At 44.7% G+C, this 23576-nt stretch overlaps 1 protein-coding gene across 1 annotated transcript; it reads left to right on the top strand.

The window, feature by feature from the left end:
• Positions 1 to 13305: 13305 nt before the first annotated feature.
• LOC146274985 (neuropilin and tolloid-like protein 1) lies at positions 13306 to 21627 on the top strand. The gene is made up of 9 exons (XM_084703683.1): positions 13306 to 14062; positions 14699 to 14755; positions 14877 to 15011; positions 15608 to 15856; positions 19341 to 19463; positions 19564 to 19627; positions 21155 to 21335; positions 21491 to 21509; positions 21620 to 21627. Exons 1-9 carry the CDS (start codon positions 14035 to 14037, stop codon positions 21625 to 21627), a joined length of 864 nt encoding a protein of 287 aa, XP_084559809.1. The 5' UTR covers positions 13306 to 14034.
• The last annotated feature ends 1949 nt before the right edge of the window (positions 21628 to 23576 follow it).

Raw genomic sequence — 23576 nt, 5'->3', positions numbered from 1 at the left:
TTTCCTATAAGTTCACACCTCATTCAACTTTCTGAACTCCAAGCAGATTCTGCCAGGATATGGTAAAAAATGTGTACTGCAATTTTATGGCTTTTGCATTTTGTCAAGAGCCTTAATTAATTAGAAACCGCTTAAGTGTGAACAATTTAAACAGAGAGCTTAAGATGGTCCACGAATATAACTCATTGTGACGAGCCAGTCGTATCATTGGTGGAACAAACATTCTAAGCACTGCATTTGTTCAAATATATTTACCCTTGAAAGTCTACTCACTGTGCTCTGGGTTTAGTTAGTTATGATAGAAAAGCTAGATGTCATTGTGATTACTGATTTGAGTAATTTTCCGTATTACTTGACCAATTACTACACCATTTGAATGGATGCACATGGATAGGAGATGCCATCCATTAAAGAGAGCTTCAGCATCTCTGTTGGTAATATTGTAAAAAAACGTTCACCTTCTCCTGGCTGAAAGGGCTGCTTTAGTGCTGCACTGATTTCATCTCACGCCAGCTCAGGTGGAGAGCAGTTCAGAGTCTTGCTGTCTCACTTAACGAAACCGCACCTGGCACTGCACAGCAGGACCTGTAATGATCCCACCTTTGTCTCTCAAGTCCTCTGTCTGGCCATGTGCTCTCTGTCATTCTTTTCGTTAGAATGTTTTGTTATGTACCAGGGGCATTTACAAAGAGCTGTTCATTTTTCTCTCTCTTTCTCTCTCTTCTTCTTCTCTCGCTTTTACTCAATTTCTCCTTATGTGGCCTTGGCTGAATGTTCTTTGGTGACTTAAGGTTGTAATGAGTTTCTCCAAATGCGATGATGACTCAGCCAAACACTGTCTCACATCCCGTACATGACTCATGAGTTGACTTTGTTTCCTTTTGGTTTTCTGACCCATGACAAAGTATTGTGGATCTGTGCGTGTGGATGTATTTGCACTAAAAAAGTCATTCTTGTTCCTTGAAAGATAGTGGTGACTCAGTGCCATTACCATACCATACTCTCAAACCCATAGGAAAGGATTTGCTATTGTTATCAAAACGGGACTTTCAAGAACGCAATCAATTTTTGTCTATATAGGCGTAGAACATTCCTACATGGTTCAGCACACCACACACACTGTGAACTCTCCTAATAATCCCCTTGGGCAGTGCATAGTTTCCATGTCACGTGTACAGTACGTAAAACAAATTCAACACATGGTGATACATTGCTACATACTGTTGCATTGTGGGAGCCTACTCTAACAATATGGACATTTTGGATGTCCATTTTGAAAGCTCATCCCCAGAAGAAGACGAGGGGAGACCCTGCATTGTGGACCGGAAGAGATGGAGAGCCATGTCTTAGAGTGGTGCCAGGATGCAGACATCTTCGTGCCCTCTTAGTAAATACATGCAAAGACATGATCATTCAGTACAGGGTGTCAAATGGTATGTCGTAAAGACAACCCCTAGTAGGATAACTTATCCTTTGGTTGTTGTTATTTACCTCACAGCTTTATAAATTGGCTCTGTGTCGGGCTCAGTGTTTAAAAGGAATCTGAGTGATTGTATGGAGTTGTTTTATAGAGTGTGTGAGCCAGCGAACAGGCTTCTGGCCAAGATTTATTTGGGAGTGTGTGTATATGTGTGTGTATGTAGATGTGTGGGTATAGGGAGTGTGTATATGTGTGTGTGTGTGTGTGTGGGTGTGGGTGTGTGGGGTGTGGGTGTTCCTCCAGCTTATATCAGGGGACATATTACTTGTTCTCCCACTCCAGTGCCTCAGGCCCTTTCGAATTTGCCTTCAATTGTTTGGTCGTCTGACTCAACTCAGAGGTCTCCAGGCAATAAAGAAAGAAAAAAAAAAGGGAACAAGAACACACACATACGCACACACACACACATACACACACACACACACACACACACACACATGCACACAGAGAGAGAGTCATAATATGGATGGATTACTATGAGGGATCATTGCACCAATAGTCAATATATCTTCTTATTATCCTTAACCAGCATGAAAAGTCAGTTTTTATAGTGATTTTTTCTAAATCCTTTCTTGATTGCATGTGCTATAAATGTAATTAAAAGCATGCAGACAGACAGTGCTCTGATTGACCGTATTGCTGTCCATTTCATCTTTCTTTACTCAGTGACTGCTCCTCTCTACATTTAAGTACTCTCTTTGATAAAATTATCAAAGACATATCCTCTCCCTGTCTTTCTTAAAAAAAAATGCTCTTCCTACCTTAACTGGCCAAACTGGTTACTCCCTGACATCAAAGTATCAACATAATAAGGAGGATCGGAAAGTCAGAAAGACCTGTGCACTAAATACTGAGTAAGGCTCATAATCTCCAGCACTGCTCTTCAGGTAATATGTGAAAGCTGCCCGACTGCCTGATTGGCTGGGAGCAGTGACGGCACACTGTGCTTCAAGTCTGTGGGTAAGGGGGGCAGGCTTCTGCTTAATATGCATGAACTTACTAACTCCAGCCCTCATACGCTAATGATGAGGCCTCGAGGCTTCACGCACGGACACACACACACACACACTCACACACAGACACACACAGCTCCATGCTCTGCTAGGACTACTCTCCCTTTGCACTCGTGCCACTGCAGCTGGCTCTCATCCAGTCAAGATAACATCCTGTATGCCAGGCATGTCAAATACCACGTGAGACAATTACATGATACTCCTTATCCAGCTGTTACACAAACCACACCGCTTCTGCACAGACCCAGTTGAAGGATGTTAATGAATCATCTGTACTTACGAAACACAAAATACCAGCAGGGCATGGGCTGGAAAGGAGGTGCCTCGCCAGCTGAGCTGTGGCCATAAAGCCTGGCACACTGGCATCTGTGTCAGAGAGCAATCTGTAGGGTTCCCGTCGCCTTATCCCCCCCCCTCCCCTCATCAGACATACCTTTCACTGGAGTCTGCAGCTCTTCAGGAACACTGGGCCTTAGCACCTGACGGACTACACACACTCTCTCAACTCAGGGTTATTTATCTGTTTACCTGCTTGGAATTCATTCTTTCTCTTTTGGAGCTCTCTCTCTCTCCGACCATAAACACATGAGCAATCTCTCTACCGTTCTCTCTCTCTCTTTTTTGGACTCTGTTCTGTCTCTTTTTTCTCATCATTTCCCTTTCAGCACTATATGTACCCTATCTATCCCTCTACACAAACAGACAAATGTTAATCTCCACACACACACACACACACACACACACACTCTTACTCAAACACACAGTTGTCTCCAGAGGATGCAGAGATACTGCAGCTATGACAGCAGAAACACACAGAGCCACAATGCCCTGTTTGGTAAACAAGTAGTCTGTTACTACATAGTCGTACGCGAGAAAGAGGCAGGACAACACTTTGTTGTTCTGCATTGCTTTCTTCTTCCTGTTATTTCCATGGTAACTCCCCATCCCTGTACAGAATGTTCAGATCCAATACACATAACTATTGTAACTGATGTCAGCAACATAAAAATGTCAAAAATATCAAAACTGTAAAAAGGTTTATTTCACTGAAAGTACACTTATAAGTGTCAATATTTCAAACAAAAGCCTTGCAGTTTCCCAATTTCCACCAAGACAGGGTGACTTCTGTATTTGGTAGTCCATACACACAGGTTCACCTTGCCATACAGACAGCTTAGCTGAAAGAACAGCATTCTTTCAAACCTCAGAAACCCAGAAATCCAACTGCTCCATTCAGATTCCATGGTGCTACGCTGCAGCTTGTGAGGAGGGGATTACAAGCCGGCGTGTTTTCTCGACCAATGTGCTACTGCGGCGCTACAGGGGGGCTTCACACTGCAAAATGGATCAATTATTCAGTCACCCAGACCCCTTCGTCGTGCCACAATTAGCTTTAGCTGCACATGCACGAGGAGTGGACAATGGAGCAGGTTCTATGAATCTGCAGTAATGTCTTAAAATGTATCAAACCTCTGGTATTGTATTCAAGCGCTCAATGTTTATCTCAGTATGGGAGAAATTGGAGGGTGTGGGCATGTGCAGGCGTGTTGGCTACTGTTGATACAGACAAATGTTACTTCAAACTCAAATGCACAATGTACTGTGTTTCTCTTAATTAGCCACTGGCAGAGATCACTGTAAACACATGGAGAGATCCACCAGTGTTTGTACAGTCACTAACACTGACCTAATTGGCTATGTCATATTTGTAACAAAGTGATATGCTGGGAATGCCCCCTGTGGCTGTAGGCATGCTGGCTGACAGAAAGGCTTTATGCAGCTGCTTTAATTGCTCTGTTGTTCTACAGCGAGTGACACAGAACACTCTGGCTGAAAGATTTGAACAGGAACCGGACTAGGGATTCACAACTGATAGCAGCTCTCAGATGATTTCAGGTGAACTTATCAAGTCTCTGTAGTGTTTATAATCAAAAGCATTCACAAAGGGTGTTGAGATGGTGTTTAATGGATGTTTAGTGAAAACGTAGATGAAAACACAAGACAACATAGACGCACACACAGCCCCGCACACATCCGCACACTGAACTCAAGTGTGGTTCCACCCTGCACCATGCTGGTGCAGGTAGAGCACATGCACAGAAAGTAGAGTCATCCATCCTCCAACCTCCCAGTGAGAGACTCAGGTGAGCATTGGCCCAGTCTGTGTGTGTGTGTGTCTGTGTGTGTGTGTGTGTGTGTGTGTGTGTGAGAGTGAGTGAGAGAGAGAGAGAGAGAGAGAGAGAGAGAGAGAGAGAGAGAGAGAGAGAGAGAGAGAGAGAGAGAGAGAGAGAGAGAGAGAGAGAGAGAGAGAGAGAGTGATTCTGGAAAGGTTCGGTCCTCACTCAAGGACTCTGCCGACTCAGCAATATAGAAACCCCAACTAAGCCACTTCACAGAACTATCACATGGCTACAGCCAGTATCTCTCTGCTGTCCCTTATAAAACTCCCAATAACTAAAACAGGTAACAATAAATTGAAGGTAAAGTTTATTATATTCTTTCACTTGACCTTAGAAACTTTTGCAATAAGTGGGCCCCATATCAATTAGTTTCCAACCAAGTTTCATGGTGTGGCTATATTTCCATTCACATATGTTCACTCAGACATGTTACTGCCCACCTGTACTTTTATTACTTCAGCAGATGTTTCAGAGGCTATCATCAAAGAGATTTATGCAAGATGATATTGGCCAACAGTTTGGTCCTCCAAATTGAATAAACATTAAACTGAGCTTGAAGTGCACTGAAGATAAAACCTGAATTTGAGTTGTTCTGAAACCTTCTGGGTTTAGTTGCAAGGTTTTTTGATTGACCAGAGCTAAAGAAATAGGGGCATACTGTAACACCTGCTGGTTTGGGGTTTAAAACAGGGGCGAATCTAGGTTCCCACTTTTGGGGGGGCTAAGCCTCTAGATTAAACCTATTATCTTTCCAGTGACCCAGAAAAACTAGGGGGGTCTGTTGGCATGTTCCCCCAGATGAAAATATTATTTTAAATAGTGTCCTCTAGTGGGTTTTAGGAAGAGAAATTAACAAATTAAAACAAAAATAAAAAAAAGTTTTTTAAAGTTTAGTTTTTATTCAAATTTTTTTGGGGGGCTAATGAAACTTTTGGGGGGGCTCCAGCCAAAATAGGGCTATATACGCCCATGGTTTAAAAGCTGCTGTACAAACAGTTGTATGATCTTAGTCATGCATCACTGTGGGTCTAAGGTACATATGAGGAATGTGCAAGACGATGCAATTCAATGTTCACAAAGACACACACAAACACATAAACAGTATACACATGAATATGTGATCATGTTAAAAATACTGTCACCTCACCACGGTCCATTCACAATAGCACAGCCATAGACACACGATACTTTGGGGAGATGGAAGGAGTGGACTTGAAATTGAGCTGCCATGAAAAATATGTGTGAGTGTGTGCCTGTGTGCCTCTGTGTATGTGCATGTGTGTGTACATACAGGGGTGTGTGTAGATTTGTGTATGTGTGTACATGTGTGTGTGCGTGTGTACATGTGTGTATGTGAACGTGCGGTGCAGGTAGGCTTTATCATGTGTTTTTTGTGCTCCTGCAGCCAAGGTTGGAGGCAGTGATTGTGAACAGCAAGGCCAGGAATAGCGCATGACATATTACGTGCTTGCTCATCCCCTGAGATCCTGGTCACTGAAGGCCATGAATTAAGAGGTAAACAGGTTGTTTGTCTATGGGCAAACATTTTAATTAGGAACCTCTCAACAACTGCCTGCAAATCATTCCTGATATTTCCTAGTGGCCTGGGCTGTGCGTGTGCACTTTCCTGGCCCGTCCATCAACATTTCCCAACTAGAAATATTGTTTTGAATACCTCAAGATAACAATCAAATTCTTACCAGACAGGCAGTGCTGTGGCCCACCGTATTCACCGTTGAGGGGTCCTAAATGATGCTCTCAGGGCGAAACCAGTTTGACAAACTAATCGTTTACAGTCAACTCTCTGACCACCAAGCACACGTCTGATGCCTCTGCTCTTGGGGATGTTCCTATACACTGCGATTCCTTTCTCTCTGAGTGATTCCTTTGATAAAACAACATGTTTTTGATGTCAAAGTCTCATTTGAGTTTTGGCCGCACTTCTGTCCTGTCTCCAAATCTGTATTTCTAAGCCACAACACACAGTAGTGAACTTCCCACCCAGTGAGCGCCACTGAAGTGATACTTCTCTGAGAAAGCACTTTATCCGCTGTCTCTGTGGTCAGATTGCAATCGTTAAGCGAGCAGATAAGAACGAGGCTCTCTCATGTGCTGGGGCATGAGGGTGTTCAACTGTGACGATGGCTTTACATCGAAAAAAAAAAGTTTTTAGGTTAACTATATTAGCTACTTAAAAGGCAACTGGAGTAAATGAACTTGTTCTGAGATATCACCCAGCATGGCCACACGATCTGTTAGAGAACAAATGCTGATCTTTTGCTGACACGGCACTTTTGACTCATTCCCAAAGGGGGAGGGTTTGCTTTCATGATGAGCTGTGGTTGACTGGTAAGAGAATTGATTAAAACACCAGTATTATGTGTCTAAGAGGACAATTAAAATCATTGATTTTCTTAAAGAAGGCTAGAAAGGATTTTTTTCTAATCGATTGTTTGTTCCTTCCAATTTGTTGATTATTTTAATTGATCACATGCTTTGGTAGGATGAGATGTATTGCTGAGAAGACCTGCTGGTCTAGTTTAGACTTTAGAATGAGCAGACACACATACCTGCAGGCCTACACAAACACACACACATGCACTCACACATCATACAGTCTGCATATGCAGGTCTGTACACACACGTATCAGTTGAGATCTTCTGGAGAACAGTGTGCCAGCTGCTCCCTGCGGTCGTCTGCAGGATAAGCTTCTGTTCATTTCACTAAGCGCCCTCTCTTTAGTCATCAACCTTTCTTTCTCTTTTCTCTTCTTCTATTTCTTCTGCTCTCCTCTTCCTGCTCCAAGCCAGTGTTTTACACAACAAGCAGCAGTGATGAGATCCTCCTGGGGAGGCCAATGATACGCAGCAGAACAGGCCATTACCACATAGATTACACTAGTCATTCTGTAGCGTAGGTTCTATTCTGGCAGAATAAAATCAGTTGCATTGTCTTCTGAAAGAGAACTCATGAACAGAGAAGTCTGCTTTCTACTGCGTTTAGAAGCTGATGCAGAGGTTCAGTTAGGAGTCGGTGAGCAATGGCAAAGTGACAAACTGCACCTGTCACTGCCCAGTGTTCTATCTGACCCCCTTAAAATGATTAGGACCAAAGGAGTCTCACCTTCCAGGTGAAACAGACCAACAACCTAAATGTACAGCCTTAATCTGCGTCTGTCCTCAAAAGACAAGAATCACCATAAAGGATCTCAAAGTTAACTCCCCCATACATTTCAGACCTCTCTCAGTACTTAATTGCCATTCACAAGATATTCTTCACCCTGAAAGAGGTGAGGTGTTAGAAAAGAGAGGGGTTTCAGTTCATTAGGATGGGGGAAGAGCAGAGCGATAGTGCTTATCGCTCTCTCAAGGACATGTAATGTGTATGTAGAATTTTGTGAGATTGGGGCAATATGGCGGTCTCCCTCTCAAGATGAATTATTGAACTGCCACACTGCAACATTTGGACTCGGCTCATTATTCAGAAAGGATTCCATATGTTACAACGTCCTTGAGAACATTTTGTGAGGAAACAGGAAATTATTTTTGCCTTTCTGTCTTATAATCAGAACTAAACCATGGTGTCAAAAGAACTGCAAAAACAAAAATCCATTAATGACTTCATTGTAGAAATGTAAGGCCTGACAATCACTCAGTCTGGTATCAGGTATGTGTAGTCTACCTTCATTCACCAGAACACTATTTTGGTTGTCTCTGAGCTTCACAGCCCAGAACGGTATGCACTATCCCACCATGAGATTTGAAAAAACGAAGCAATTCCAACAATTTCAGACAAGTGGAGTGAAATGTACCATACACACCAGTTACTGGGGCATCAGAACTCTGTTTGAGTGTTTCAGCGTGCAAAAGGATCTCCAAGACAGGGCAACCCCACCCCCCATCCCTCTTCTCCACCCCTCAAAGGTCCTCTAGAATACCTACGCTCAGCACTTCTAAACCCCACCTGGCATTTCAGCTGAAATGAACTCTTTCCCTCTACTGTGGAGCACAAACTAGAGAGCACGGCTTCAGAGATGAGGTCAGGACCGTTCTCCATCAAAAAGTCTCTCCTGAGTTCCACTGTAGGTATACTTGAAATACAGCCCAGCGTGCCTCCTCCTCCCTTTCCTCCTCCCTCCTCTTCCTCCCTCCTCATCTTCAGCTTGAATATAAAACCACTGCAAGCAATAGCATTGGCTTGGTTTACAGTTAGGACTTCACCATGTTTAGAGCCATATTTCTACACTGTGTGTGTAAACACAGAACCCCCCCATCAGGGTGCAGTCTGGCTCCATTCCACCAGACTGGGTTAGGTTCCAAAACCTCCCCATGCCTCCATGAGGGGAAAGTGACTTTGCTGACTCCACAACCACCACCGCTGAGGGTGTCACAGCCTATAGACTGACACCCAGCAGTCTTCACGGACCCCTCCAACCAACTTGCTAATGAGGTCAAATCTGGAATTACACAGTTGGTTTAACCCAAAGGGCCTGGGAATGGAGGATTGGAACAGATTGAAGAGGGAAATGTTAGCCAGGAGCCAGGGAGACTAAGAATCAGGCCACTGGTTTCCCTGTTACAAGGACAAAGAGAAAGGTGAAACAGAATGAACCTGCACTACAAAGAGAGGTTAGAGGCTGGGCTTCTACCCACAGTTTCTACCTATGTACCGTAGGTGATAATGTCCGTTGAAATGTGTAGGGACTTTGCATGACTAGCTTAGACAGGGCAACAGGACAGTTCTCTCAAAAGCTCCACTTTGTGATGACAATTCTTTTGTGATTTAATAGCTGCTCCACTGTGATGCCAAGATCATTCCATTGTGATGTCATACTGTATATCACAATAACGATTGCATTATGATGTCACAGTCATTGCATTGTAAAGTCACTGTCATCCCACTTAATGACCCGGCCAAGTGTGATAACCACCCAAAAGTTGTTCTATACATAACTGGTTTTGGACAAACAACAGAAAAGGCCAATCCTAAAGCTACTGTAAGCTGGTATATCCATGACAAAGCACAAGAAAACTACATTTCCACATATGAGTGTAGCTCCAGATCCCAATATAGCCTACATGTGATGCTCACTCCTTCCTTTTGGCTCCAGGTGAAGGATGAGGAAAGAGGCAGCCATAAAGAAAAACTCAAATATTAGTCCATGGTCAGAGGGGGCATTCTTGTGAAAGGGCCCTGTTTAATGAAGTACAAGCATGTTGAATGACAAACAGATGGTGTTTTTTTGGAGGCAGACAAACTGTTCAGTGCATCACTAACAAGGTTAATATAAGTCCCAGTGGACAGACGGTTTCAGCCTTTGTGTTTATCCTCCTTGGTGCAGCCACCCCTGTTAGCAATGGAAACAGCACCTGAACTTGGTGTTGTGATATGGAAAACAGAAAACAAAAGGTAAATATATTTATCATGCTTTAAAATGGCAATCCAATGTATACAATATTCACACAGTCAACACTAAGCACGGCTTATGTCAGTAAGACTAAGGAGATGATTGTGGACTATAAGAGGCGGCAGGAGGAGGAGTATGCATCCCTACAAATCAACGGATTTAAGGTGGAGAAGGTCAGCTGCTTCAGGTTCCTTGCGGTAAACATCTGCGATGGTCTCAACCTGGTCTGCTCAGACGGACAAGGTGGTCAAAGCAGCCTGTAAACGCCTCTTCTTCCTGAAGAGACTGAAGACTACAATTTATTTCCAAGGGCCATCATGCTCTTGAATGAACATTGATACACTTCTCACTAGCCACTTTACACACTGTCACTTTCAGCCACTGGTTGCACTTTCATCTACTGGTTGCATCAGCAATGTTGCACTAATTGTACCCCACTTGTCTTAGGTTAGTATAGGTTAATATGTGTATTAAAGGTTTAGTATACCGTATTGTATATTATTTTGTATATTAGGTGGTTTATTATATTATATTTTAGTTTATCATAGGTATAATGTATGTTCTGAGTACTCATATGTCATGTCATGTTGCTTTGCAATGTCTTGTCCTAAGAAATTCAGTACCCAGTCTGACCTTGTGTTGTTTGTGCATCTGACAATAAAAGACTTAACTTGAACTTGAAAAGAGCTTGCTTTGTGTTACGTGATCATGTAGACATTCGTTCAAGTTCAGTTGGAGTTGATGGTTAGTCTGGTTGTTTCTTTTGTTGAAAAAAAGCTTGTGGGCTTGAAAGAACTTGACAACACAACAGCTTAGGTCATTCATCATTCATGAGACAATGATACCTTACACTATCCAGATCAATACACCTGTATTTAGTTTTGATCTATTTATCTATTATGCATATATTTTGTCTATAATATATGGATTCCTGACTGTGGTTCCCATTTGCCCAAAGTGATTCTAATTACAAATTCACAGAGGTAGACGCACCACAGTGCTTATCTCCATCCAATTGATAAACTCCCTTAATTAGAAATGGGCCGCCTCGAAGACGAGTCTTGGAATGAACTGTTTCTCTGAGATGCTTCTGCTGTCTCCCTTCCCATTCAAACAGATAGTTTATACATGCTGGTGCGCTAAGCTGGGGGCTACTATTCAATTCACTAGAGCTGCTGTTGCATAGAGGAGGCCAGATAAGCCTCATTTGAATAATTCCCATATTGCTCTTCTTTATCTCCACGCCTCCCCCCTCCCTCACCCCACCCCAAAATCACAAACGTGCACTGTTTTGGTTGCAAAGTTGTTTGACTAAATGGCACTACTGCTAATCAATATCAAGCTTGGGGCACAATATTATTTTGCTTCAGATGTTTTTGACAACCCCTCTGACCATATAAGATTTGTAATAGGCTTTGACTGTGCAAAGAAATTGGCATTTGATTTCTGTTAGGGTCTGTGTTTGTGGTGTCAGGGAGGATTTGCTGAAGGCATAGTACAGTGTGCTACCAAGAAAGTGACTCTTTTTTTTTGCAGCAGCACTAACTGGACTACTGCTCTTTAGTGGGGTCCAAAACAGTCATCTAAAGAGCCATGATCCACTGCCATGACGCCCACAGAGGGTTCTGTATGATCTGTGGACATGGTTTGATCTCATGTTTATCCAACAGTATACCGGCTAGAATGGAGCTTTGTGAAAATGTGAGAAATATTGAGAGGGATAGAGAGAGAGAGAGAGAGAGAGAGAGAGAGAGAGAGAGAGAGAGAGAGAGAGAGAGAGAGAGAGAGAGAGAGAGAGAGAGAGAGAGAGAGAGAGAGAGAGAGAGAGAATGATTGAAGAGCAGGGAAATCAGACAAATTTGGATCTACAAGTGAGTGAGATACACACAGTGGAGACACTGTCATGTTGATTTCTCTCAAGGATTTTCCTGATCTCGGCAGTAGATCCATTTAGGCACCTGCCATTTGAACACAGTATGTTTCATGCTAATCAAAGCCACTTAGTGAATGCTAACGAACGAATTAGCATGCAACAAAGAGGAACAGGGTCCGGTGGTGAAGTGGCCCCTGTGATATGAATATGAGAAGACGGATATTGTCCGCATGCTCGTAAGACTGTTTTCGATGGAAAGGCTGGCTCATCCGTGGGCCCTCTCTGATCAGCTTTGTCATCAGGTGTGACAATGACTAAACACTTCCTGAATGGGAGTGGACACAGTGTTTTGCATTACAAGTCTGGTCTTTGTTCCGTTGCACTATATAATGTAGTACTTATTGTTGTAACACTCAAGAGTAGCCAATACATATGCAATATTTAACCTTTAGACGGTTGAAATATTGTCTGCTTGTTGAATTACAGTTAAATGTTTGTTGTCATGCAGGTCTTTGATACCATGCTGTGCCTAAGTCTTCTGCAAAATCTTTATGACATTTCCCTGTGGTAATGGAAGACAACAATTAAGTAAATCAAAAGTAAGATGGAGATCGAATTGCTCTTTAGTTGTAAAATAAAATGTTAGCTTCTCATAGTGATTTGTGTCCATATCAGAGCGGACCATCCCGTACAGAGAGAAAAAAAAAAGTATTAATATTTTTTACAATTTAGAGTAGGTAGACTTTAAAAACGTGTATTTATAGATACTTAAAGTCGTGAACGAAAGGGTGAAAGCTGTCTGTAAATCAACTGTACCCAATATAATAGATAATACAAAAAAATCAATGGCACTGCTTCAAGGACCAATTTAAGCAGCATTGCACTGGATTCACAGGAGCCTACATGGTCTGAGATAATACGATTTCACCCATATTAACTGTTTGCTTAAAGCCTACTATTTCGACCTCGACCCCGCCATGTTCGCGGGAAGGAGAGTAGTATTTGCTTTTGATGCAGGTGCTTTCACTTAGATTGTTGATGGTCTGTTCTCCTGACATTTATCCAGTTCCGCGTGTTTTTTGTTTTGTTTGTTGGTTATTTGTTGTTGTTTTTTATTTCCTATCTCAGACCGTTTTCTGCTTACCTTTTACATTCACGCTTTGCCTCCCTCCGACTATGTTGGATTCTGCAGACTGCGGAGCATCTTAAAGAAACATTCGCATCATCTACTTTTTATACTTTTCGCAGTCATATCGATGAAGTTGGACCTTTTAGTGAAAGAAAGTCTACACTTCTTTCGTAATTACTTGTGTTTTTTTTTTTTGTGTCATGATGTTGGTAAACTGAAAGAAGGAATGAACGAATGAATGAACGCTAGATCATCGGTTTTGTAGGGTGATAAAATCCTTAACTCAGGTTCCAGAGACCAGTCAGGTGCCAGAAGAGTGTAAGATGCTCTTTAAACATCATTCATCGCTGAAGGAATTAGAGAAAAGGGGATGATACAACCAGACTTGTTCATGTTGCGAATATAGTCATTGATGTTGATGTTAGAGGGTATTTTTACGCATCGCAAATTAGAGAATACAACCCAGAAAATGTGGTTAGGATGGTTTTATACGTTTCCGTAGGATTCTTTGTCTGTTAACAGGATTGAAGAGGAATAAACAAATCTGCCTTCTCTAAAAATCTTTTCATCGGAAGATTACAAAGGTGGAGCGACCAGGGAACGCTGATGACGGAACTATTAATCCTTTCAGTGCACCAGAAGCACCAAAGGGTATTGGAAACGTTTGGATGGAATTTGGGCGAATGTTTAGACCTGTACATGCGTTTACGTGAAACTGGTGACTAGAAGTTACATTTTTTTCAGTCTGGAATTACCTTTTTCCATCTCATTCAACCAATTATAAATGAGAGGAATACATTTGCCTTGTCGTTTTTAATGGTGGGAATGTTATTGCGGATAGCTGTCAATAGCCTATATAATTTTTCTTGAACCTCAATCGTTTCCTCTTGAAGTATTCCCTGATCTAAATGGAATTAGTTGAGTCTGAAGCCCCTTGTGAAAGGAACAGACATGGTACATGGGCACAGCTTCCTTCACGGTAAGTCACAAGCTCTCGTCACTTATTTTATCCAATAATTTACTGGTCGGAGCGTAAACTGCGTAGCCTATCTAGCTGAGGTGCCCAACATACACCAAATGTAGTTACCTCGGAGGCATGGACTGGAACTGTTGTATCTTTCGATATGATTGCTTTTTTCTAACCTCACGACGGGAATGTGTTTATTTTCATACAAGATTAATAAACAAGTCGATATATTTGTTAATTTGTTGTAATTATTCTACATATAAAACAATACATCGTTATTAAAGATATTCGTTAGGTTACGTGAAGTCCATGGAGCGCAAATAAAATTGTAGGTGTTGAAGTTGGAATGAAGTTACATGTTGCACAGCCTCTCTAGTCTGCACTTTGATGAGGGCCACAATGAAATTCTCTGCAGTCTTAGTTTCAACTTCACTCAAATACCGGGGTTCTGATATGATTTAGAACATTAATTATTTTACTCATTACTGTGGGAAATCTTGATTAACACAATGTGTTTTCAGAGCAACGTCCATAATGTAGTGAGTTCATTAAATTGAATTGAATTCAATTGAAAACTCCCTTTTGATAACAAATTGCTCAGGATTTGACAGGACAGTTCTACCAGCATTCATTTGTTTCTCATTGCAGTTGTTGCAAGTCTTCTCATTCTTGGGCTATCTGGGGCAACAAAAAGGGATTCAACAGGTAATAATTATCTATCTATCTATGTTTGCATCTATATTTATTTATGTATCTGTCTGTCTGTACCCCTCTACCTACATATGTATCTACCTAGTAATAACCTTTTATGTACCTGTCTGTTTAGTGAAGAACAACTCTGGAGTCAAGCCCGCGGGCCAATGTGGAACGTGGGTAAAAGAGCCAGAAGGAGGGCTGTTCACGTCCCCCAACTATCCGAACAAATACCCCCCAGAAACCGAGTGTGTTTACATCATTGAAGGTAACATGCCATGTGGCACAAGATATCGTAGACTCACAGCTTCAAACGTGTCTTTTTGTCAGTATGCCCTCATGAAACTATGTGTTTGGGGGCAGGTTTCTCAAAATATTGAGGTTTGAAGGGGCTCTCCTGGTGTTAACTCTCCTGTGAATAAAGACCAATTAAGAAAAAGATTTCTGTTCTGTAATGAAATCCTAGGGACTGGACCTCCGGGTTCATATGCCGATGTTTGGCAGATGACTGTAATAGAATTAGACAGCTAGTTGCAATTGCAGTCTGTTTATTTTGTGGACTGGGGTTTGATATTTGATTAATCAGTGGAGTAGATTAGGTTATGGCTTAACAAGATTATCCAGACGAATAAAGGAAATACCCAGCATGGAGTGAATATTGTGAGGACAGAAAACACTGTCATCAGAGGTTTGGCTTGAACTGTATTATCAGATCCAACATGCATGATGGGTAGTTATTTATCAAGTTGATATCCACATAAACGATGAGCCTCTAAACCAAGCTATAATTAGCAAATGATCACTTGGTGACTGAATAGACCATACTGCTCTTACAAATTTGTGTTTGTTATTTTGTGCCTCAAGCGCCTCCAAGGCAATGCATTGATCTGCATTTCGACGACAGCTACTCAATAGAGTCCTCATGGGAATGTAAATTTGACAACATTGAGGTCAGAGATGGACCGTTCGGCTTCTCCCCGATCATGGGGCGTTATTGTGGTCAGCACAGCCCCCCCTTCATCAGGAGCAGTAGCCGATATCTCTGGATCAAGTTTGTCTCGGATGGAGAACTGGAGGCGATGGGGTTTTCAGCCAACTACAACTTCACGGCAGGTGAGAATGATCTATCATAATCCACAATGTGCTGTCTCACGTAAATCTATGTACAATAAGACAAGCTATAGATGTTCCTCAAGGCTATTAAGGATCTGCGGTTATCCAAATGTAACCCATCTTACAGCACCGTTGAGGTTTGCTGTTTCCTTTGTGTGAAAAAAAATTGTGCAATGGGTCAAACCTGGTGTCAGTTGGCTAATTCTACATATTAATTGTTTGCCCACAAGGCAGAACATTGCCACATCTCAGATTATTGTTGCTAGATGTAGAATGATATGGATATTGACAGCTTTTGATCAAGTCCCTCGAAAACCGTTCTGTTTACAGGCCCGAGTGTGACAGGCTAATCTGGATTGTTGAACACAATCCTCGCAATTATTGCTAAGCATTAAATCTTGACTCTTAATTTCCATCACCTTCTGGCTTATTTCCTATTACTGAAGCCACGTGAAGATTTATGATAACCCTTCAATGCATAACCGTGATTTAATATTCATATTGCTCACCCTTGGCTGGGTTTAATAACACTGTCAAGTTTTCTGTGTTTTTGAGGGTTTAAAGGCACACAGTCTGGTAGGAGTAGGAGGGTAGTTCTTAATTGCGGCAAAGAAGACCTACCGTTTTGTCCGTGTTAATGTTTCATTTCTCCCCCACTGTCTGTATAGGAGCATGAAATATTTGTTGTAGTCTACAATTTTTTTTACTTTCACCTAGTACAACACACAGTGTATACTAACTGAATTGACATCCATTTCTTTCCTTAATGCGTAGTCCACAACCTCAATTTAGTGACCCCAGAGCAGTTCTTGGGAAAGGTACTTGACGGGGTGATAGGGTGGGAAGGGAGGGGGAAATGTGATTTCTGGTCCATGCATTCATAGTCATTTTGACTGTGTTGCCATGGACAACTGAAAGAGGTCATAGAAAGATGCTCAATACAGAAAGATTGTAGAGAAATATACTATATGATAATGTATGTAAGGGAAAAAGGGGAGAGAGGAAAGATGGTCGTTTTCACATACATGGCACTATGATGGAGTACAACACTTCCTATATGTTTCCCTACATTTCTCCATGACATATTACTGCCAAGTTAAAACTGCTGTGCTGACAGACTCTCATCTCCAATTGCTGAGAGGGAGAGAAAGAGAGAGAGAGAGAGAGAGAGAGAGAGAGAGAGAGAGAGAGAGAGAGAAAGAGAGAGAGAGAGAGAAAGAGAGAGAGAGAGAGAAAAAAAACCTGTCCTCCACTGTCTTGATAAGAAATATCTGTGGCATATGATTTACATAATTTAAGGAGATAAAAGTCCTGAATTCACTTGCCATGATGCTCCAAAAATCTTGCCAGATATCAGAGTGCCTCACATCAGCCCTGCTGCAGCTAGCAGTAGCACATGCTAAACCAGCCGGGCAGCTCCGCATGAATGACAAGCATGGAGGAAGAGAGACCGGATGGAGGAGGGGACATGTGTGGCTTCTGCTTGGCTTTGTCTGTCATTAGGAAGAGGTCCAGCACTTTGCAAATGCTGTGTCTGTGAGCTCTAGAACGTTTCTCCCCCTCTGTTGTCCCCAGTCCGGATGTCACTACCGCAGCTGCTGAAGCAAACAGCAGCTTGCTGAGATCTCCGTTTGACCTGAGTCATATTCTGTTTTCCATGTACACACACTGAGTGTGCAGGTGTGGTGTTTTCCTGCACTGTGATCTTTCAGGTGCAACACAAGAGGCAAAAGAGAACAGTTGTTTGAAATGAACAGCACACTGACTGAAATGAAAATGTACTGACTGAAATTTACTGAGAACAGTCTAGAGAAAGGTGGTCCACAACTTTACTTTTGGTCTAATGGTACTATTGGATTTAGTAGTGACTTGTCAACAGGACATTTTGTACATTTGGTTTGTAACACCAGGCTCAGCAGTGTCTAACTTCAGCATTCTTTCATCCCACAAGCACATTTCTTATCTTACTGTAGCAGGGCCACACAGCCCCTGTTGTCCTGTGACTTTCTTCAAGTGTCTGGAATCCATTTAGAAGGACAGAAACGCCTGTTGAATTTAATCCAATCAGCACCCATAATGTTGTGTTTGATTAGCAAACCAGACAGAGCTGTGAATACACAGATATAGAATGAATAATAACAATACAAATCCAGGTAGTCCAGCTAGCGATTCTTCTAGAAAGCAGAAAGTCTGGATGAGTGATGAGTGTACCTTGTATCAGTGCCAGGAAACAACGGTCTGTCCCCCCCCTATTCCTCATCGCTGCAAAACTCCAACACCAAGATTATAACAGGAAATGGCTCAGGTTCTTATCAAAGTCAAGGAGGATATCACTGCTTTTGTCCTTGGGGGCATGATCAGCAAAGTTGCTATGGAAGGTTGCTATATACATCCTGCTGGCTGAGGCTGGTGCTAAGGCTAGGGCTGGGGCTTGTTGGAATGCTGGTTCACTTCTTGAAACACAACTGTGTACGTGGTCTCCAGGCTCTCCTGCCTGCTCCTCCAGCCCCCCAGGCCCTCTGCTCCTCCAGCCCCCCAGGCCCTCTGCTCCTCCAGCTCCCCAGGGCCTCTACTCCTCCAGACCCCCAGGCCCTCTGCTCCTCCAGCCCCCCAGGCCCTCTGCTCCTCCAGCCCCCCAGGCCCTCTGCTCCTCCAGCTCCCCAGGCCCTCTGCTCCTCCAGCTTCCCCAGGCCCTCTGCTCCTCCAGCCCCCCAGGCCCTCTGCTCCTCCAGCCCCTCAGGCCCTCTGCTCCTCCAGCCCCCCAGGCCCTCTGCTCCTCCAGACCCCCAGGCCCTCTGCTCCTCCAGCCCCCCAGGCCCTCTGCTCCTCCAGCCCCCCAGGCCCTCTGCTCCTCCAGACCCCCAGGCCCTCTGCTCCTCCAGACCCCCAGGCCCTCTGCTCCTCCAGACCCCCAGGCCCTCTGCTCCTCCAGCCCCCCAGGCCCTCTGCTCCTCCAGACCCCCAGGCCCTCTGCTCCTCCAGCCCCCCAGGCCCTCTGCTCCTCCAGACCCCCAGGCCCTCTGCTCCTCCAGCCCCCCAGGCCCTCTGCTCCTCCAGCTCCCCAGGGCCTCTACTCCTCCAGCTTCCCCAGGCCCTCTGCTCCTCCAGACCCCCAGGCCCTCTGCTCCTCCAGCCCCCCAGGCCCTCTGCTCCTCCAGCTCCCCAGGGCCTCTACTCCTCCAGCTTCCCCAGGCCCTCTGCTCCTCCAGACCCCCAGGCCCTCTGCTCCTCCAGCCCCCCAGGCCCTCTGCTCCTCCAGCTCCCCAGGGCCTCTACTCCTCCAGCCCCCCAGGCCCTCTGCTCCTCCAGACCCCCAGGCCTTCTGCTCCTCCAGCCCCCCAGGCCCTCTGCTCCTCCAGCCCCCCAGGCCCTCTGCTCCTCCAGACCCCCAGGCCCTCTGCTCCTCCAGCCCCCCAGGCCCTCTGCTCCTCCAGCCCCCCAGGCCCTCTACTCCTCCAGCCCCCCAGGCCCTCTGCTCCTCCAGCTCCCCAGGGCCTCTACTCCTCCAGCTTCCCCAGGCCCTCTGCTCCTCCAGACCCCCAGGGCCTCTACTCCTCCAGCTTCCCCAGGCCCTCTGCTCCTCCAGCTCCCCAGGTCCTCTGCACTAGTAGGGTAGATTAAGTGGTATTGGATGACAATCTCCGACTGGGTTAAGTAAAAGTTCTGGTGTTTCTGTCCCCCCTCACACTCTATTACTGTGATCACAGGGCTGTTTGAACGCTTGGTTCCGGCCGGCAGTAAGGCTCTCCTGCAGCTGTTGTTCTGCAGGGAGTCAGAAGGACAAGTAGCCCTGATCCCACTGCAGCTAAATTGTGTTGTTCCGGTGGAAAATACAATAAAAACCTCAGTTGGCCCTTTTAGGTTTCCCAACGGAAATCTTTTTTTGTGGCACTATGTCCGAGTTTGGGAATGAAATATAGATATGAACTGTAGGCACTCCGGGATGATTGAGGTAGGAGGTTTGTAGGACCATTGTGGAAACAAACAAACTAGGTGGAGATATGCCTGAACTCAGATCTGATAGTCTGTAATAACATCATGACATATGTGATTCGGGAGTCTACTTACGGTATCTCGCTGTTTGTCTATCCAGTGTTGGGTTTTAATGGGAATGGCTCCATAGCAACTGTCATACACTGTCTACACTTTTGTCATGGAGGTTTGGCTAGGTTTGGTAAATAATTATTAATGGAATTGCTAATTATGCTAATACATTATTTATATATATCTTACAAATAGTACAGCAGGACAGAGTTACAGAGGCACAAGCTGAATTCAGTATCTCACTGCATACATTCAAAATGATTATTAACAGATTGTGACTTTTCAACCAAATTCTTTAGAAGTTTTTGCTGTGATGCAGAGGCCAGGCCAGGGACTGATTAAGCTCTCATCTAGTTGTGTCTTTGATTGATTGAACCACTTAGACTTCAACCACTTTCTAAGTGGACTGAGAATGCTTCTGGATTGGAATCAGTCTAATGACATTTTGAGATGAGAGGGAGAATAGGAGGTATGGACCTATTCTGCAGGAGTCAAGTCCATGAGATTGGACTTGAATGGATTCAAACTGGAAAACGGAAAATTGATGCCCCGGACCCTCTGTGCCCTTTCACACAGTCAGCATCTCATTGAGAAGAATTCAAGTTCAACTCTTCAACAGCTCCACAGTTTTTAAAAGCCCTTAAGTTCTTACACATTTAGACATTTGTTTGGTTTGTCTTACTCTGTACTTCTTCTCTCAGTGAACAAAGTTACCAGAAGACAGAAATCATTGACATTCCCAAACTTGGTGAGGGAAGATGGGCGTTTCTTGTCTTACTTAGTGAGAGAGATGTAGACCGTGGTATAGTGGGACCCTGTCTAAACAGGCCCATGGCGAGGCGAGGGGGGCCATTTCCCTGGTGAGTCTGCTGACAGTCCACTACTACTCAGGCCAGGGAATAGCAGCGTAGCAAAGAGAGAGCAAGTCCATCTCTATCACCACTGCATGCTGTAACTAATGTAAATGAGTTGGTAAATCATTAAGGCATTCTGGTCTGCACTGCACGAGTTTTGGCTCTAACTCAATGTTGCTTTTCCTACAAAGGTGCATACTACATAGGCCAAGCTGTTCCACAAATGGCAAACAATATGCTGTACTATAGAGTCGGGATGTAAAATATGGTGCCAGGGTTTCCCGACGCACTTTTCAGTTAAGGCGGCCGCCTAAGCAACACGCCCCCTTAACTACGTTGTAAAAACAAAACAAAACCCTGATGGTGCTCTAAGGGTTGTGAACGTGCACTGTGTTCTAAGGGTGAACGTGCACTGTGCTCTAAGGATTGTGAACGTGCACTGTGCTCTAAGGGTTGTGAACGTGCACTGTGTTCTAAGGGTGAACGTGCACTGTGTTCTAAGGGTGAACGTGCACTGTGCTCTAAGGGTTGTGAACGTGTACTGTGCTCTAAGGGTTGTGAACGTGCACTGTGCTCTAAGGGTAAACGTGCACTGTGCTCTAAGGGTTGTGAACGTGCACTGTGCTCTAAGGGTAAACATGCACTGTGCTCTAAGGGTTGTGAACGTGCACTGTGCTCTAAGGGTTGTGAACGTGCACTGTGCTCTAAGGGTTGTGAACGTGCACTGTGCTCTAAGGGTAAACGTGCACTGTGCTGTAAGGGTTGTGAACGTGCACTGTGCTCTAAGGGTAAACATGCACTGTGCTGTAAGGGTTGTGAACGTGCACTGTGCTCTAAGGGTTGTGAACGTGCACTGTGCTCTAAGGGTTGTGAACGTGCACTGTGCTCTAAGGGTTGTGAACGTGCACTGTGCTCTAAGGGTAAACATGCACTGTGCTGTAAGGGTTGTGAACGTGCACTGTGCTGTAAGGGTTGTGAACGTGCACTGTGCTCTAAGGGTTGTGAACGTGCACTGTGCTCTAAGGGTTGTGAACGTGCACTATACATCTTCTGTGTATAAGACGTCAACGTGTCTGCGTGTTTACGAAGGACGGGGCGCCTCGAGGGAGCCTGAGGGAGAGAGAGAGGGGGGAGGGAGGGAGTCAATACAAGACATCCATGGGGGAGAGAACTAGAGATAAAGAGTTGTAACAAACAACATACAGTATAAATCTATATCTGTGTATAAAGAGAGAGAGAGGCCCGCCTGGGGCTCTGGTGATTCACATGAACTCCACGGCCCTCTGTGAAGGGTGTACCCACCTCCCTTATGAGCATAGTCACTCGCCATAAATCACAAACAGCAAAAATCCTCATGCTAATGTTGTGCACTAATGCTCTTTCTCATTAGTGGCCCACTGTCCAGTAGTGGACATTTCTGGCTCTCCCCCCAACCCCCCTCTGTGCCCCTAACACCCCCTCGGTCCCGGCTGTGTCCTGCTTCTATGGCGCAGTTGCTCCTTCTCTGCACAAGCTTGTGCAGGTGCATGTCATCTTCACCAGCATTATGCTGCTCTGTTGGGACGGCGATTTGGCACCAGGAGAAGACGCATACCATCAAGGGGTCTGAACTGTGGTTGGCGTGTTTCTCTTATTCGTTTGACCAAAAGGCTTGTTGCTGAAATCCAAAAGCCTAGATAGAGAGACTGACTTCTGTTTCGGGTGTTTAAAAAAGAAAATCAGTTTCCCATTCCAGATCTCTTCCTAACTCCCCACCCTCCTCTAGTGAGGGTGTTGTTCCCCCACCAGTCTCATTGCAGGGGGACTTGGCTGTGTTGGTGACAGAGAGGACTGACAGTTGCTATACTGGGCCCTGCTGAAAACACTCCTTCTTATCCTCCCCCTGTGTTTTAGTGAGACGAGATGGATGAAGGGAGTTAGCATTGCAGGCACACCTCCTACAGCTGGGAGAGGTGGCTAGCAAACTCTCTCTCTCTCTCTCTCTCTCTCTCTCTCTCTTTCTCTCTCTCTCTCTCTCTTTCTCTCTCTGTCTTTCTCTCACATGTCCATTTTTCTTAGTCTCTCTCCTTTTATCGCTCTCTCTCTCTCTTAGTTTCTCTCTCTTTCCTGTGCGTCTTTCTCTCTAAGTGCCTCTCCCTCTCTCCCTCTCTCTTCCCCTGCCTTTTTTCTCTTATCTACGTCCTCTCCTCTCCTCCCAGTAGAGTGTAGGAGACCCTGTGTGCAGCACAGAATGTTCACAAGCTTATCAGCATGGAGGCCTCACTCAAGTGAGCCCCAATCCTGGTTTCATCACCCCTTGGAACTTAACTCCCCGTCCAGCAGCCAGCCTATAATTTACCTCCTTAGCCGTTCCTGTCCTCCCATAGCCAATTAACCCACAAATCAATCCACTGGGCCTGCTAGCCTAGCCGCTAACCGTCCTCCAGCATGCTGGCTCCTTGGCCGCTCCTCCTATCCTGCTACAGGGTTCTGGGAGTGTTGGCGTGGGTGGCTGGGGTGGAAGGGGTGTGCGCTGTCTGCTCAGTTACGGGGGCCGGTATCTGCAGCCCTGTAAAACCACTGTGTGTTCCTGGTGGCGTGCACCTCCCTGCTGTTTCACCTCCGCATCCCTTTGGCTCCACTCCCGTCCTCTGTGCTTCTCTCCTCTCGTCCGTGGAGGCACCGGGGAGGGGGCCCCATTGTGCTCCTCTGCAGTCACACACGCTGCGTTTGTACTCAGCGTCGTGCGATGCGCCTCTCTGGAAAACGGAATAGGATTTTAGCAGTGTGTGTGTTTTTTCCCCCTTCTCCCTACCTCCTTCCTTCCCTCCTCTCTTTCCTCC

This window comes from Hypomesus nipponensis, chromosome 8, assembly GCF_054491055.1.
Source record: "Hypomesus nipponensis isolate SF chromosome 8, ASM5449105v1, whole genome shotgun sequence".
NCBI classification, from domain to species: Eukaryota; Metazoa; Chordata; class Actinopteri; order Osmeriformes; family Osmeridae; genus Hypomesus; species Hypomesus nipponensis.
Note: the sequence above shows the minus strand (reverse complement) of the source record. Positions and strands in the feature narration are given on the sequence as shown.

Excerpts from the sequence above, each read along its gene's own strand:
- LOC146274985 (XM_084703683.1), top strand. The coding sequence starts at position 14,035 with ATGGTACATGGGCACAGCTTCCTTCACG. Across the intron at positions 14,063-14,698 it reads TGGGCACAGCTTCCTTCACG|TTGTTGCAAGTCTTCTCATT; the intron begins GTAAGTCACAAG and ends TTCTCATTGCAG. Across the intron at positions 15,857-19,340 it reads CAACTACAACTTCACGGCAG|CTCCCCAGGGCCTCTACTCC; the intron begins GTGAGAATGATC and ends CTGCTCCTCCAG.